The 17995-nt window shown below is 40.5% G+C and overlaps 1 protein-coding gene across 3 annotated transcripts in view; it reads left to right on the top strand.

Annotated features, from left to right (window-relative positions):
* The window catches only part of RNF130 (ring finger protein 130), a 187163-nt gene that overhangs the window by 124965 nt on the left and 44203 nt on the right, over positions 1-17995 (top strand). For all 3 annotated transcript variants that reach the window (XM_075210030.1, XM_075210032.1, XM_075210031.1), the window contains exons 5-6: positions 3970-4052; positions 16573-16669. In XM_075210030.1, coding sequence (XP_075066131.1) covers positions 3970-4052; positions 16573-16669 — 180 coding nt within the window. The remainder of the gene's footprint in view (positions 1-3969; positions 4053-16572; positions 16670-17995) is intronic.

Below are 17995 nucleotides of genomic sequence, written 5' to 3'. Positions count from 1 at the left end.
AGGAAAGATGGAAAGAAGCCATTAAATAATTTGACCTTAGTCTCTCTCGGTCTGTGCTTGTGTGTGTTAGGGAATTTAGACTAAGCTCTAATGGGGCAGTGGCTGATGTCAGTTCTGTGTACAGCGCTGCTGAATTAGTGGTGCTATATACATGATGATTACCATAGCCATTCTTTATCGTGTATTAAATATATATTTACACTGTAGAACTTTCCGCAACATTTTTTTTCATTGACAGGGGCTTATAATTTTCTGGCACAAGCATCATATGTCTGTCCAACCATGGATGGTTGACAGTGCCTAGGCTGCTGCTGTATGGAAACGAAGACTTCTGCAATTATAGAATCACAGATTTGTTGGGGAATTATAGCATACTGCTGTGTTAGTGTAGGGTTATAGGACTTGATGACACCCAATGTGACATAGGAGATGGTAGAGGGGAAACCTGTTTATATGGTCTAATGCTTATGACTTGGATCCATTTGTCGTCTTTCTTTCTTCGGCACTGCAATGCTTTATGATAGATGCCATAAGTGCAGCGATTTCCAGCTTCAAGGCAATGCAATGTTTGGGATAGGCTTTCGTCTATGATCCCTCATGTACACTGATGGGCTACGTGTTGATTTTAGGCCTAAAGTAATTTATTCATTGTCCTTAGTCTTAATTCATCTCTGGTCTTAAGCAAGTTTTTGGAGGCTTGGAGTGTTGGTGTGAAGAGGTTATATAAGAGCAGCAGGTCACTGTGGGAGGGCAGGAAATGCATAAGATAGTATCTGGAGCTCCATTCAGAAGATGTAAGGGAAAGCGGTGTGTCTAGGGTTACCTAAAACCTAAATGAAGAGTTACCTAAAACCTAAATGAAGAACTAGGACATCCATGTCTGGCCTGGCCACAAAATAATCATTTAGGGCCTGATTCATTAAGGATCTTAACTTAAGAAACGTCTTATTTCAGTCTTCTGGACAAAACCATGTTACAATGCAAGGGGTGCAAATTAGTATTCTGTTTTGCACATAATTTAAATACTGACTGTTTTTTCATGTAGCACACAAATATCAACTTTAAATGTCAGTGTACAAATAAGCTATCAAGTATTTGTGTGCTACATGAAAAAACAGTCAGTATTTAACTTATGTGCAAAACAGAATACTAATTTGCACCCCTTGCATTGTAACATGGTTTTGTCCAGGAGACTGAAATAAGACGTTTCGTAAGTTAAGATCCTTAATGAATCAGGCCCTTAGTTCTTTTAGAGTTCCAAGAATTGTAAAAGAGAGAGGAACATGTTACCACTTACCCTGTACATTTTGGAGCATTATGGGGCATATTCAATTGACGGCGGGGTCGCCGAAAATCCCGCTCTCCAAAAATATTACCGTTAATACAGTAATATCTCGCTGGATTTCAGCTCGCAGCTCCCTGACATCCAGCGAGTAAATTACCGTATTAACGGTTTTTACGCGCAGGATTACCGTATTAACGGTAATATTTTTGGAGCGCGGGATTTTCGGCGATCCCGCCGTCAATTGAATATGCCCCTTAGAGTTTAAATTATGTAAAAATAAATATTGTGAGCTAATGATTTTATATGAGAAGAGCACTGTCCTGTGAAAACTGAGATACATGGGAGTCATAGGCATAATGGAACGCTTGGTAAATAAAGGTAATACTTTGCATGTTCTACAACTGCAGGTCAGGGACTGGCACAGAAGGGAGACAGATATGGAGTGAATGCAGGTGTGGCTGTGTTTTGTAGCTGTGCTAAGGACAGACTGCAATGTTAATGAGTGAGCCATGTGCGTCATCAGAACCGCTAGTACTTCAAGGCGTTGTAATAAATAGTTCTGTTAGTTTAATCTCAGCAGTAACATTGAGCAGTACACCTACAAAACCCCTCCTGCACACATAGAGGGAGAATGCAACAGCCAACGCCCTTGATTTATCACTACAGCCCCATCAGATGACTCTACACGAAGTATCGACTGGCTGCTAATTTAGTTCCTGTAGTGGTTTCTGATGCCCTTGCCTTTGTACTTTACATTTGTCAATAATGTCACCTAATTTCATTGGAGATGCTTTTAGTTAACAGGCAAAGATTGAGCTGGTCATCTACAGTGAAATCGCAGCACCCTGCTGATAGCCATTAGAGGCTGCAGAGCAGCTGCCTGCCTGTGCTTACATGTTCCAGGCACACTTTGTTGGCAGACAGGAACGACTGTGCTCATAACATGACAATCACAGGGGCAAACGCAGGATTTGTAGAGAGGGGTTTCCACAACACGCCGCCAGTGGGCGTGACCAGCATGCATGGGGGCGTGGCTATAGTTTTAGACAGTGCTTGGCTGCTCTCCAACTCTTCCTATCCCCATAATATACATAGACAATGCTACGTGCACTACTGTTAGGTGCACGCAGTTCTCCCTTTTCAAGCAGAGCCGTGTGAAGCGGGGCAGGGTCCAGCCACCTCAATTATACAGTGCCACAGGCTTGGAGGGGGATTTCCAGGCGCTAGAAAACCCCCCCCTCGGTTTGCCTATGAATCACTGTAAACCAGGCTTAGTAAACGAGTGTCTCTTGTAGAACAGCACGTTCCAGCATTCCCTGCCAGCCATTTTCACATCAACTGGAGTTTCACTGGATAATATTGAGCGCTAAACGCTTTGACCTGAACAGTGAAATGATCAGGATACTGTTTTATTGCTACTTACCTTAATTTAATCTTATTTTATAGAGATTAAGAATTTAGGAGCCTATTTATCATGCAGCAATAAGGGTTATTCTATACTGACGTTTATCATGGCGATAAAAAAATTCTCTTAGCGATGCAATTGATCAAAATTTGCTGAGGAAGCTGGGAACCCTCGTGCCCAGGTGATACTGTCCAGGAGCAGTAAGGATTAACTTACTGCTTCTCTGGACCAGTCCCTGCCAATATGCACAGCCAGCTCGTGCATGTGAAGTGGATCTGAAAGCCCAAATCCAATTACTAATTCTAAAAAAGAATTTTAAAAATAGATACAAATATATATACAGTACTGTGCAAACGTTTTAGGCATGTGTGGAAAAAATGCTGCGAAGTAAGAATGCTTTCATAAATAGAAGTGTTATTAGTTTATTTTTATCAATTAGCACAATGCAAAGTGAATGAACAGAAGAGAAATCTAAATCAAAACAATATTTGGTGTGACCACTCTTTGAGTTGAAAACAGCATCAGTTCTTCTAGGGACACTTGCACACGGTTTTTGAAGGAACTCGGCAGGGAGGTTGTTCCAAACATCTTGGAGAACTAACCCCAGATCTTCTGTGGATGTAGGCTTGCTGGAATCCTTCTGTCTCTCCATGTAATCCCAGACAGACTCGATGTGGAGATCAGGGCTCTGTGGGACCATATCATCACTTCCAGGACTTCTTGTTCTTCTTTACGCTGAAGATAGTTCTTAATGACATTGGCTGCTTGTTTGGGGTCCTGCTGGAGACTAAATTTGGAGCCAATCAGATGCCTCCCTGATGGTATTGCATGATAGATAAATACCTGCCTGTATTTCTCAGTATTGAGGACACCATTAATCCTGACCAAATCCCCAACTCCGTTTGCTGAAATGCAGCCCCAAACTTACAAGGAACCTCCACCATGCTTCACTGTTGCCCGCAGACACTCATTATTGTACTAACTAAAATGTTAAGTTATACAATACTCGCCCATCACAATATGTCTGCAGTTTTGTGTTCTGCTGAACTGCGAAATGTTAAATTTATGTTGTCTGGTCCTATTAAAGGGATTGTAATATAATATGTGTGAATGAACCTTGGTAAGCACTTAAAATATGAGTTTACAATCAAGAAGTATGTCTGGTTCATTTTACATGTAACGTGGATCAACAAATAGACCAGTACATTGTTTTGTGTTTTACTTTTAAATTGTGAGACCTGGACGTAGTAAACATTTCATCCTGTTATTTCTCACACAGGAAACAGACCCAGATTTTGACCACTGCGCCGTCTGCATCGAGAGCTACAAGCAGAATGACATTGTACGCGTCCTGCCATGCAAGTAAGCATGTGTAATTATTTGTGTGTGTGTGTCATGTTTGTGATTGTTCATTGGGTCAGCAACGGATTGCATAGGTTTGTATCGGTCTGATCACATTAAATACTTTTCTGCTGCATTACTAAAATAACTGTAAGTCCTTGTGGTCTTGTAGTGAAGTAACAGACAGAATGTTTAATGTTAATTGGCCTGATTCATTAAGGATCTTACCTTAAGAAGTTTCTTATTTCAGTCTCCTGGACAAAACCATGTTACAATGGAAGGGGTGCAAATTATTATTCTGTTTTGCACATAAGTTTAATACTGACTGTTTTTTCATGTAGCACACAAATGTCAACTTTAAATTTCAGTGTACAAATAAGCTATCAAGTATTTGTGTGCTACATGAAAAAACAGTCAGTATTTAACTTATGTGCAAAACAGAACACTAATTTGCACCCCTTGCATTGTGACATGGTTTTGTCCAGGAGACTGAAATAAGAAGTTTCTCAAGTTAAGATCCTTAATGAACCAGGCCCACGGTGTGGAACTTTTAAGAATGTTAAAATAACTCGCCTCTACGGTTAGGGCAACATGCTGTGGTCATTAATGTGTGCTAGGAAAAAAGGTCTCCATTTTTCTCCAAATAGAAAAAACTGTTTTTTAAATGCCTGGGCACCTGTTCTTCAGCAAGTTTGATATGGAGCAGGGAACTTGCCTAATAATTGCTACATTTTCCTGTTTATCAATCTTAAATGGCATCTGTGAATGAATGTAAATAAATGTCACTTTTACTTTGTACCCATGGAATTTACTGAAAGGCAGTAATTATTATGTTATTTTTTGATGTTGTTTTTTCATAATTGCTTGGGCAGAATTTAATGACCTGTCAAATCTAGAATCCTACTTGACTTTTTCAGGAGCCTATTAAGAGATGCAGCTGTAAACCAATATAGCAAATAACCCCAAAAAGCATGCACAAGCGACCCTGCTCCTGACGATGCAAAATTTAGGACACTTAAATATTTTGTGTTTGAAAATGTTGGGTAAAGCGCTTTCGTGCAGACTACAGAAAGTCAGGATACTTTTGAGGCCTTTTAGCATTTTGATATCTTAAAATATAAAGTAAGTCACTATTTACACATTAGGGCTGTGAAGAGGGACATCAATAATGGCTTTTAATCCTGTCCACATTGGACTGATTTGCATAATCAATGCAGGTTATGAATGAATCTGGCATAGCTTCAAGTGAATCTGGCATTTTCATGTCACCCCATCTGATTTCGAGCAAATGGAAATACTGACCTCACAGACCCGAAAGCATTACAGGAGTGAGCTGGACGTTCTCTTGTTTCGATAAAAATTTCCAGGAAACAAACCCTCTTCAGGGGCGCACGCAGGATTTTTAAGGGGGGGTTCCCCCCCCCCCCCCCCCCAAGAGAGCTGCTGCTTTCGGCAGCACTGTACTATATATCTCACCTGTTCAGAGAAGCTTATCCTCACTTCTTAAACCCCCACCCAACGCTAACCCTTGTCAACTACCATGCTTCCAAACTTCCCAGTAGTCAGGATGTTGTAGGAGAGTCTCAATTTTAACACTGTGGAAGGGGTTTGGCCTATCACAGAATGGGAGTGAGTTCAGATCACTCTAACAATTGTGTGTTTTCTGCAGCTCTTTCTCATTCAAATGCTGCAGTTTAAACCAGCATGTCACCCATTCAGCTCACACCTTGTGTCTTACTTGTTCTCTTCCATTTAGATTGCAAGCTTTTGTGAACACGGCCGTCTTTTATATTTATACAGTACTGCATAGATTGTCTCTTCATAATGTTGGATGATAATAGTCTGGGTTTGTTCAGTTAGTAAGAATTGACATCTACATTTGTATTACTGCACCTAAAGAATGCTTGGTGCTTCTTTTCTATACTAAACTAGTATATTTCCTTCATAAATACATGCAGCTATTGGAATGAGTGGTGGAAAGTACTTTTCTCATGGTACAACACGGTTTATTAAATTTTGCAAAACACACTTTCAATTACTTAGACTGTAATAAGTGGATTCCAGCTATGTCTGATCTAGCCAGTCTCATTACATGTTATATTGAGGCTGTGTGGTTTGGGTATCGGCAGAAAATATGGGCTGGTTAATGCATTTCGATTTGTCCCCTACAAATATCCATAGGAGGTTTGTATGAAAGTACTTATTTTCTAAATCAATCAACTTCCATCTCTCTCTTTATTCCTACTGATGGCTGATGGATTGCCTGTTTATCAGTCAGCTGTATTAGATTAAAGTACAAGTGTAAGACAAAGTGCTGAGAAAATGTACTTACTTCATGTCTTGCTTTAAAGCATAACGTGAAGCCATTGTTCACTCATTCTAGCAAGTACCCCAATGAGTCTGATTAAGATTTGCGGGGGCCCTGGGACAAGTAACTTGTGGGTGCACCAACCACTGAAACTTTATTGCAAAAACATTTAGGGTGATGAGCACAGGGATTAATGAGCATACAATATATAACACTTCTCGTATTTACTGCATTAGTTTTCCTGTATCAAATTGATAACTTTTTCAATAAGAATTCCTACCAACATCAAATAAAAAAATAAAAAAAAAAAATCTATTTTTTTTTTTTAATGTCATCAACCAATATCCATGTATCATTTCATACAGATCATGTATTATAAGATCCCTACACTATCAATCCCTAGTATCAATATAGCTGACTAATAATGTACAAATGATAGTAATATATGTACAAACTTCTAAATATCTGCATATACAATGAATGTCATATGCACCAGTTTGCAATAGTACCATTACCAATACCAAAGGTCAGGACCATCCTGTGACAAATTAGTCCTTGTGATGTATAGTGTAGCTGTAATAAAAATGTTTTTGATATAGCTAAATACAATACACAGGACGATTGGATTATGCTGTGTTGGAGTGTTGAACCAGAGAGGAATCAGATTGTCATCTTGAAGTCAGGAAGACTTTATTCACTACTTTTAGCATTTTCATTTTATGGATTTTTTCCCCCCAATTTATTCTGGCTCAGTAGTATGCAGAATGAGGATATATAGACAGACAAATATTAAACTTTGGGGTTCATGTCCTTTTTTTACACCTAATGGGCCTGACTCATTAATAAATGCATACTGAGCGCAATGGGCGTTTGTTTTAAAACACATGTAAATCAGGTATATGTACACCCAAATTCAACAAGGAGCGAGTGTAAAGCTACATGTGAATGGAATGTGGGTGTAGCGTCACTGTGCTCTCCTAGATATATGTATACTGCAGCATACATCCAATTTATATGTGAAATATAAACTCTCAAAAGAATGCACTGAACAAAAAAAAGAACTATTCAATTCATGTCATCTGTTAATAATAATGATAAAACATGAAATACATTTATTAGTATGTTTACTACTGTACATAAAATACATTTTTACAGTTGCTCCTAATTGCAAACACATGTTATAGCATGCATGCACAGTGGTCATCTCTAGTAATCAGCACGTAGACTAGTCCTGTAGCTGGAGCAAGAGATACGGCTGAAAAACAAGTACCTGAGAGAAGCCCAGAGCTTGGCTCAGACTCCGCTGCATGCGCTCCAGATTTGCACGCCTTTACTTACCCTGTTCCCTCATGAAATCGTAGGCTGTAATAAGTGCCCTTTTGTGCTCAAGGATGAATTGAACGTGGCTGCTTTCTGTGGAGTATTGTCCACTTCCAGGCACCAGGACCAATGTCTGTGAATTTTTGAAATCTGCTGATCAAATCCTTAGTTTAATCCTCTCACTTTTACTTGTTTCCCCTTAATCAACTTGAGTCGTTTCCCCGTTGTTCTATGGCCCTGTTAATATATTGGACATTTTACAAAATGTTATCTTTTGTCTTTGTTTTAATATTGGTGATGCATAAAACAGAGGAAAGGTAAAATATTCCTTGAAAATAAAACATTTAATCAATACAAGACCCTGTTCTCGTCATAGTTTGTGTGTGTCCTATCTTTGAAGTGTTTTAGTCTCCTTACATTTCCCTTCTGCATTTAATTAAACCTGGGCATTGTTAGGGAAAATAAACAAGCAATATTTAATTTACATCTATGCTGAAGCTTTTTAGGGAGATTCAAATTTCTTTAATGACTTTGTTGTTAATCTACCCACCTCCTAAATGGTGGCTGCTGGCAGATAAATAATGTTATAGACACAGCGTATAGAGAGATCTTCATAGTTATACAAATATTTTAAACAAGAGAACCCCATCTATGACTTGCTTGGTTCCACAGATATGGTTTCACATGCAAAGATGATTTGTGATAATAAGGCCATCAGGTGGCACTATTTCTTTGCTTTCTTTTAGATGATATTTTAACTCTGCAAATCAATTAATATGGCACAGTATTTCCACTGTAGATCATTATGTTCAAACATACACAGATATAATGTTGTCTGTATAGTGATTTGTCTAGTCATTTTACCAAAGACTTATAGGGGCATATCCAATTGTTGGCGTTATAGCCAAAAATCTTGCATTGCGCGCACTATTACAGTCATTACGGTAATAGCGCGCGTAAATACCGGTATTACGGTACTTTTCTCGCTGGATTTCAGCTCGCGGCTCAGGGAGCTGCAAACTGAAATCCAGCTCACTATTACCGTAATACTGGTAATGGTTTTAACGCCGCGGGTAAACTAAAGAATTGAATATGCCCCATAGAAACAGAAAACAATTTGTATCAAGTATGTATTCCACTTGGATAAAAAAATATACAAATTGATTACAACTTTATTAGTATGCAATACATGGATGCATTATATGGAAGACAATGTACCAAAGCTATATTAGTTCTCTGTATTTATTCTACAGTGGTACATTTGTGAACCAGCCTAATTGGACAGGGACTTCACGGCTACACTTCTAAGCAGCCAGGGAAACTCTCCCTAAAGGACAAAATGCAGTCGTGCTATTTTAACATCTATTTAATCACCCATACAGCGTGAAGGCAGCCATCTTGTGGGTTGAACCAATTTTCATTTGACTAGTAAGTAATGAGGCATTTCTTATGAAGTGCCAGCCCTATTTCTCACCAATTCCCCCTCTTTCTAGTGAAATTGTAGGCTACATTTTCATGAGTGTTGGCTCAGACCTAGAAATGTCTGTCTCAGCTGTAACTAAGGTAATGGTTTTACTTTTACCTTTCCATTCCTTCAGTTTTTTTTCGTTACCTTTTATCGCCCGTCACAGTTTTTAATTTTTTTAAACTTTTTTTCTACAATTTCATTAGTATCATACACAGAAATACAGCATTAAAACCATGGACAAGTAAGGTGGATAACTTGAGTATCTTGTTACAATGGCACCTGTCAAGGGGTGGGATATATTAGGCAGCAAGTGAGCAGTCAGTTCTGGAGGTTGATATGTTGGAAGCAGGAAAAATGGGCAAACGTAAGGATCTGAGCGACTTTGACAAGGGCCAAATTGTGAGGACTAGATGGCTGGGTCAGAGCATCTCCAAAATGGCAGGTCTTGTGGGGTGTTGTATACAGTGGTTAGTACCTACCAAAAGTGGTCCAACGAAGGACAACCAATGACCTGGGTCATGGGCGCCCAAGGCTCATTGATGCGTGTGATGAGTGTAGGCTAGCCCATCTGGTCAAACCCTACAGAAGAGCCCTTGTAGCATGAATTGCTGAAAAAGTTAATACTGGCTATGATAGAAAGATGTCAGGACACACAGTGCATCACAGCTTGCTGCGTAGTCGCAGACTGGTAAGAGTACCTATGCTCATCCCTATCCACCACCGCAAGTGCCTACAATGGCCACGTGAGCGCCAGAACTGGACCATTGAACAATAGTAGAAGGTGGCTGGTCTGATAATTCACGTTTTGTTTTACAACATGTGGATGGCCGGGTGCGTGTCCATCATTTACCTGGAGAGGAGATGGCAGAAGGTTGCACTATGGGAAGAAAACAAGCCACCAGAGGCAGTGTGATGCTCTGGGCAATGTTCTGCTGTGAAACCTTGGGTCCTGGGATTCATGTGAATGTTACTTTGTTACATACCACCTAGCTAAACATTGTTGCAGACCAAGTACACCCATTCATGGCAACGGTATTCCCTGGTGGGAGCACATTATCCTCTTACAGCAGGATAATGTGCCACACTGCTAAAATTGTTCAGGAATGGTTTGAAAAACATGAGAAAGATTTCAAAGTGTTACTTTACCTCCAAATTCCCCAAATCTCAATGTGATCAATTATCTGTGGGATGTGCTGGAAAGACAAGTCCGAGTCATGGAGGCTCCACCTCACACCTTACAGGACTTAAAGAATCTGCTGCTAACGTCTCTTGTGGCAGATACCACAGGACACCTTCAGAGATCTTGTGGAGTCGGAACTGTTTTGGTCGCACAGGGGGGTCCTACAGAATATTAGGCAGGAGGTTTTAATGTTGTGGCTGATTGGTGTATATTATGCACTCCTGCAAGGTCCTTGATTGTAAAGCTGCACACATTGGATTTTGCCGCCTTCTGTACTTCTGCAATTACCGCAATGCTTAGAATTATTTATTTGGCAGAATCCAGGCAAAAGTGGAGAAACTGATCTCCTAGTCTCTGCAGTCAATTTCAAATATGTGTCCCCCTGGCAAAGAGCAATGCAAATATATATTTATAGAGTGGACTGAATCTAGCTGTGATGCATTTTAATGCTATAATCTGGTAATCCCTTACAGTGCTTACAGTGTACCTGTCACTTGGCCATTAGTGGGCTGATGTTTTATTCATAGCCTATTCATTCAGAAATAATTGGTGACATTACTGAGGCACTTCTTGGTATCTGTCTTGGTGGGCTGGCAGATCTGTATTAACCAGATGGGCTTATTTTCTCCAACAATTATTAAGGGCCCCAACAAGTCCCTGTTTGCTGTCAGTATCCGAAAATATTTTTTGTTATAGCGTCAGTAGGTTGACCGATCCTTCTTGAGGTAATGGAGCATTTAATAACAACAGGTGAATACCAGCTGCTGAGCACCATACTTATGGAGATTCGGTGGACCTGCTCTAACAGTGATTTTAAGTCCATGAAACAAGATACATCATTAACCTTTTGGGTAACATGTGTGACAGAAAATACGTCTATATTTATAGCATAAGAACAAAACATAAACCGTGTTTCCTTTTTCTTGATAGTGTCCGTTTACGCAAATCTAAATATTTCCTCTGTATTAAGACATGAAGGATTTGAGCTATTTACAGTTGTATACCATGCAAGGGCAGGCGGGACTGGGGGGCATCTGCCCCCTGGGCCGCTCCCATATTGGGCTACCTTGGGCTGGGTCACTGGACCACCTGCATTTTTGTTTTCTTTTAAAATGTTCCTAATAGGCTGCTGAGTCAAGTCTTTCCCCCCGGGCTAAAATTTGCCAGCCCTCCTCTGTTACCATGCACTGTAGTCTGTAGATTAATCATTTGTGATTAAATGGAATACCTGTAATCAAACTTTTAGTTGTGGATGTAATAAAAGGCTTTTGGACTGAATGGTGAACTATTGCACTGTGCTGGGTCGAATCTGTGGTCTGAAGACAACCATCTTCACAATACAACAGGTCACGAAAATTCCTGGTCCAGGGATGTTTCATGGGTGCATCGAGAATGGTTCACCAAATAAATAACGTTCAGCCAACCGTGGCCCTGTGGAAACATGATTAAATAAAAGATCCAACTGAGACTTGTGCATTATATCGTATGAGTTACAATCAATCACTCAATAACTGAGTATTGAATACAGTGGCGCTTCAATTGGCATATTATATTGGACAACTTGAATATAAAAGATTGAGTTTGGCAGCCGACATCCTCACCGAGTTTCACTCCTGTTAGCAAACCTGGTGTAGTTAGAGTGTGATTTGGACACTGGAAGCTGATTAGACATTAGAGAATTGGAAAAATGTCCTCATGTCTAATAAATCTCAATTGTGAATTTTTCAGGCTGATGGGACATATATGGCAAAAACTGAACAAGTCCATGAATCTATTGATACAGGTGTCAATAATGTGGGTTGGCGATGTAATAGTGTGGTTTCTGTGTTCTTGTGACAACCATTGGGTCCCTTGCTACAATTAGGGCAACATTTAAATATCTGGATATAGTTTATAGTCGGGTGCATTAGTTCATGGAAAAGGTTTAATCTTGCTTTTTGAGCAAGATAATACTTCATGCTAGAAAGCTAGGTTTAGGCTATAGTTCCAGAAGCATGATGTTGCATGTGGCTTAATGCATTGGTTTTACGGTCACCATGCTTCTATCCAGTTGTCTCTTTGAATATACTGGAATGAGCTACTGGGCACATCGGAGTTAACATGATCCCTGTGCCGCACTTTCGATGGTTCAACCTTATCAGGTTTTAAACCTTATCTTCATGAGATTAGTAATGCGCTATGAGGCTTTCAAAAGGGATTCTCGCTGCCCGCCTGCAGTCATGGATCTCTAGATGCCATTTCGGAAATCCCAGCCAAGCTCCTGAATTTTAAACCAAAGTCCTGGTCTATTTCATGCCCCTCAACTACCTCCGTACACTGGTGACATCGCCTCCGAATTACACCAATGGTCTCCCCATTGTCATATCTGGTCCAAGCCACAAACTTTACTGTCTCAACTAATGCTGCTGTTTCACTTCTCCCGCTCTAGAGAGTAAGCGGTCACAGACAAGGTCCTCCCTAAATTCTGTCTCATGTCTGTCCAACATCTGTCTACCTTTATGTCTTTGACATCTCTGATGCTGAATTTTTATGCATGCTTGTTGTTCTGTTAATTGCATCCATGCATATATTATTCTGATGATTTGTACCCAAGTTCCTATTATATTTATCGTTTCCATGTTTATCATTAATGTTAATTATGTCAGGCGCTATAGAATCAGTGGCGCCATGCAAGTAAAAAAAACATTCTTTTTAGGCCATTTCTAGTATTTCATATAAACCTTTCCCAAGCCTGCAACTCGATCTCGGGCTAAAAGACCGTATAGAAACAGTCCGTGTGCAGAAAACTCCAAGCCCTCACTTGTAGCATGCAGTAATAGGGCTCGCAGAAGAAATACTTATGCAGTAATGATTTTATGTCTGGTTGTATTAAATTATCTGTGGATGCTAAAGCACCAAGACAACAGCTCTGCTGATATGGATGTCAATGATAAATGCTGTGTCTGGGTCTTTCTATTATTTCCTCAGCATTTGAAACATGGTACCGAGTAATTACCAGTGTGCCCCATCCATCCTTAATTCCGTTTTTCTCTCTTTATTTGAAGGCTAATCACAGTAATCATTTTAAACTTGGTTGTGTCGCTCTGCGGGGACCATTGCCTAGTCCAGTATTATTGACTGTGGTGCAGATGAGGTTTTATCGAAGAAATGTGTTTGATGGCCAAAGTAGCAGTCGGAAATGGAGGGAACGTTATGTGTCCCGTCACTTAGTCTCATTTCATGATCTGTAATGATAGTTTAGAAATAACAGGGATCAAACATGAGCTGCAAGTTTCTGTATACCCACTATGTTGGCTGTAAGTTCAGAGCAAAAGCAAAGAGAGTCCGTGTTCCTTTAATCTTCTTTTCTTCCCTCCTGCATGACCGTTTTTATGTATTGTGTCCTGTTGTCGCTATGTAAGAGAGGTTTTTTGCTGCTTTTTTAGGTCAAAAAGTGTCAACCATGAGCTATAATGGAAAGCTGTTATCAAGATATACTTTTTCTTAATGAGATTATTTGATCTCAACGACGCCGGCTGCAGATTTTTCTACCTCTCAGCTGTCCTCTTGTGACAGCCACATCCATGGTGCAATTGTCAGCTCCACACACTTATTGGATTACAATGGCGCTGTCCTTTAAGACAATCATAGGACATAAGGAGAAGCGGAGAGAAACATGGTTTAGTTGGGGTCGGAGATGTTTGCGTCTCCTTTTATACTGAAATTGTTACTTTCACTATTGTACAGATGATCAATCATAATACCCTACTATAGCAAACATATAGGAAACCATGTTTATTGTGCCAACTGACCTGCTGCTGCTTCACTTAGAGTTAAGAGGAAATCAAGCCACACATGCAGTTTTGCACCTTGGCTAATTCATGTCGCGCTGCTGAGCGTGCACATATATGAAAATAAATAAAGGTTTAGAATTGTAGCACCCTAGAAAATCTCTAAACCGCAGTGTAAAAATAAATCTGCCCAGTATTTGGATACTAGATGTAGAAGCTGGCACTATTTTTCCCCTGCATAGAAAAATAAAATAAAGTAATTTGCACCCCTTACATCACAAGGTTTTTCCATGTTCAAATTTGCACCCTTGCTCACAACTCAAAATGAGCCCTTCTATGTTGTCAGCTATCACAGTGAAGCACAGGGTTTGTCTGCTATGGAAAAAGAATCCATGTCTAGACCATTTGTTCACTGTGTAAATAATATGAAATGCTAGACTAGTTTGCCAGGCAACTCAACCAAGCCGGGTTGTTTGTTGTCTTGTTTATGTTTTTTTAAGATATCAAAAGCTCGACTGGTCTTGACAGTGGTACAGGCACAAAGAACTTTCCCACGATTTAAGTCCAGCAGCATTGGCAGGCATGTTATAACAAGAGCTGCCAAATCCATAACAGAGTAGACAAGCTGCGTTAATATTGTCTTTCACAAAGAAAATGGTTTTCTAAGATAAAATGCACTGATATAGAAGGGTCTTTATCACAGACTATTTGGAGAGAGAGAGAGGGAGAGCGCTCGGTAGTCAATGCGAAACAGTCTAGTCGCAATTTAAGTCGATAAAATCTAAAAGTCATTATGTCTGAAAGCCATTTATAGATCTCCCGATTATGAACTTGGTGTAATGAAAGGGAGGTGGATTTGTGTGGCCAGTAAATGGAAATATGTCAACTTGTTTCAACTAAGTCCCTACCAGTCTTGTGCAAAGCAAGTTTTGCCTCCTTTTTCTCAGCGCCTGTGTAGATGTACATTGCAAGGGCATTTGTTACTGTAAGACAGCATATGTGATATATGTTTTTAATCATTGGCTATGTGACTTTGTACAGTATGCTATGTAGACCGCAGTTATTGCATTTAAAACAGCATGACTCTACTTAGTAGTTATTCCCAATAAACCAGAATCCCCCCACCAGAAAAATTAGCTCAAAGCAGGGAGCAGTTTGAAGGTAAGTTACAAGTATAGAATTACTGACTGTCAGTGGAATTGATTACATGGCTGTCAAAGCATATCAGGTCAGTTGTACGGACAGCCATTCAGTTATTGACTACCCGATCTGTGCGGCAGTGGCACTGCCGACAAGGCAGCAGTCCGGCACTGTCACTCGGATCCACGAGACCCACAGAGACCCGAAGAAAGAAGACTACTTGCTAATCCTTTCAGTCCTTCAGTAGTCCTTTTGATTCTCCACTTAGTCCATCAGGAGCCATGACCCCTCGCCAGGGCCGGATTAAGGAAATGGAGGCCCCTGGGCTAAGGGCGCCTCCATTCCCCCAAGAGGCGCCCATTGTGAGCCGCCTCCGTCCCCCGTGAGGGCCCCCCCCTAAGCTCCTAACTGTAGAGATCTCGCGAGAGTTCACTCGCGAGATCTCCTCAGTAAGCAGAGTACTGAGCGCCAGGGACGGAGGACTGGACTGACAGTGCTCAGCAGCATTGATCGGGCTGGGGCGCCCCCGCCCCCGGACCGATCAATAATGCTGCTGCGGACTTTGAAGGGCCCCCTGGATGCCCGAGGCCCCTGGGCTAGCCCAGTTAGACCTCGGGTTAATCCGGCCCTGCCCCTCGCCTGTCCTGACATCCAGCTTATGAACACCCACCAGTACAAGATCACAGCTTGCACCGTACAGCAACGTGTGCTCTTTAAATAGATCTAAAACCAGTCTCCACCGCTTCCACAAGTTCAAATAAGCATTGAATTACTGCACCAATCCTAGTGGATGTTTCAGCAGGGTGGCCAATCTAGGCGAAGGGGTAGACAGACTGCATTAAGTCAACCAATCAGAAGTAGGTTTGATTGGACCATTGCACAAAGACTCTTCTTTACAAACAGCATATCATAGCTTCAACACAGAGAACATTATAAATTAATGTTTAGCATTGGGGGGAGGCTCTACTCACAGGGAACAATGACTTATCTAAAACTATATTTTAATCTGTAATTTAACAAAGAACTGTATCATTGGCAAATTTCCACACTATCTTTAATGAAACACATAAGGACCCCTTATATGACATCTGGGAATCTGGGTTATTAGGGGTATTCAATCTTCAAAAGTTTGCAAACCATAACAGAGCTGGAGATTACATCAGAGTGTGTATGCCATCACTTTACTGACCACAGTGTGTAAAGCTCTTGCACTTGGGCTTGAAAAACCACATTGCATTGTGTGGCCTACAACAAACAAGTCTTCATTTAAGTCTATTGATCTTTTAAGAGTTATGGAGAAGAAATGATAAGCAAGTAGAGTAATATGTTCTAATTGTATTCTCTCCTTTTTCAAGGCATGTATTCCACAAGGTGTGCGTGGATCCGTGGCTCAGCGAGCACTGCACCTGTCCAATGTGCAAGTTAAATATTTTGAAGGCCTTGGGAATAGTGGTAAGTGACCAGCAGTGTTATACAAACCTTATAGTGTGCACAAATTTACCCAGAGCTGTACACAGATTTTTCAGGTAGACTTTCCAGTACTTGTCAAGCTTAGAATGTAGATATTGAAGACTTCTACAACATCACAAGGTGACAATAGGATTTGAAGCCGCAAGGCTTCTTAAATTGACACTGTTATCATAATTGTATCATTAACATTTATTTTTAAACATGGCCATTATAACTGTGTAGTTGCTAAAATGACAAAGTTTGTGTGTGTGGATAAAACTTTGCACAAAACTTGTACTGTTTTATTGCACCCGTGTTTTTACTGCTGCTTGTCTTCATCAATCTCGGTGGTTTGTCAATTTTCCAGTATGCTGCAAACAATATAATATATATATATATATATATATATATATATATATATATATATATATATATTATCACTAAATAGCTAATAGCCTTGTCTAGAGCTTAGATAGCTTGAGCCAGGCTACATGAGTGAATCCAGCAAAGATCTTGTGAGACCTAGCTACTGTTTCAGATCCACAGTGCACCTGTCCGCACAATAAAGATCATTTACAAAATGCAAAAGTAAAAAAGCGCAGGGTACGTGCTCTTGTCACAAGCTTACGCTTGTGCAGCTGCTCATTGTTTTGTGGGCAAGCATGGATTTGCCGACTAAGATGCACACCTTCCAGCTGTTATGATTGTGATTGGACAGTCCAGGCTGCGGGGGACATTGGAAAATATGTCCCTCTCACAGAGCTGGTTCCTCGTGCATCTGCTGCACAGCAAAGCCCAGGCACTTTCAGGGCAGTGGGGATGGGGACGACCCAGTGCTTCAGATGCGCTAGGCACTCCCTGTCATTTTTCCTCCCGAAAGGCTGCAAAAGGGCGGAACTTGCATGGGAGTGGGAGAAGCTTCGCTAACAAGTAGGGGTTTATCGGATTGGGGGCGGGGATTATTTTAGCTCAGTTTTGCATGTATAAATTTTGCGATGTATGCATCAAGAGGTAACAACACCCCCCTATCACAGTTACAATAATTGAAATATTGGGAGGTATGAGGATGATACAACTATTTGCACCAGATGATGGAAGGAGTTGATTGAATTAAGTTATTCTTTTGCCAAGTACACATTAGGCATATAATCAGGCCTTCCTTTGGAGCTGGAGCGCAAACACTTTGCTGGATAAGATTATTTCAATAAGACAAAAGGGTCAGAGAGGAGCGTTTACAGGGACTTTCTCCACTTTGCAGATTTTATTTTTTTGAGAGGTTTCCAAAGTATGAAATGGCTTTTGTGGGTCGTGAATGACCAACAGTAAATC

Source organism: Mixophyes fleayi, chromosome 4, assembly GCF_038048845.1.
Source record: "Mixophyes fleayi isolate aMixFle1 chromosome 4, aMixFle1.hap1, whole genome shotgun sequence".
Lineage (NCBI taxonomy): Eukaryota > Metazoa > Chordata > Amphibia > Anura > Limnodynastidae > Mixophyes > Mixophyes fleayi.
The sequence above is the reverse complement of the archived record's forward strand: the minus strand, read 5'-3'. Positions and strand labels throughout refer to the sequence as shown.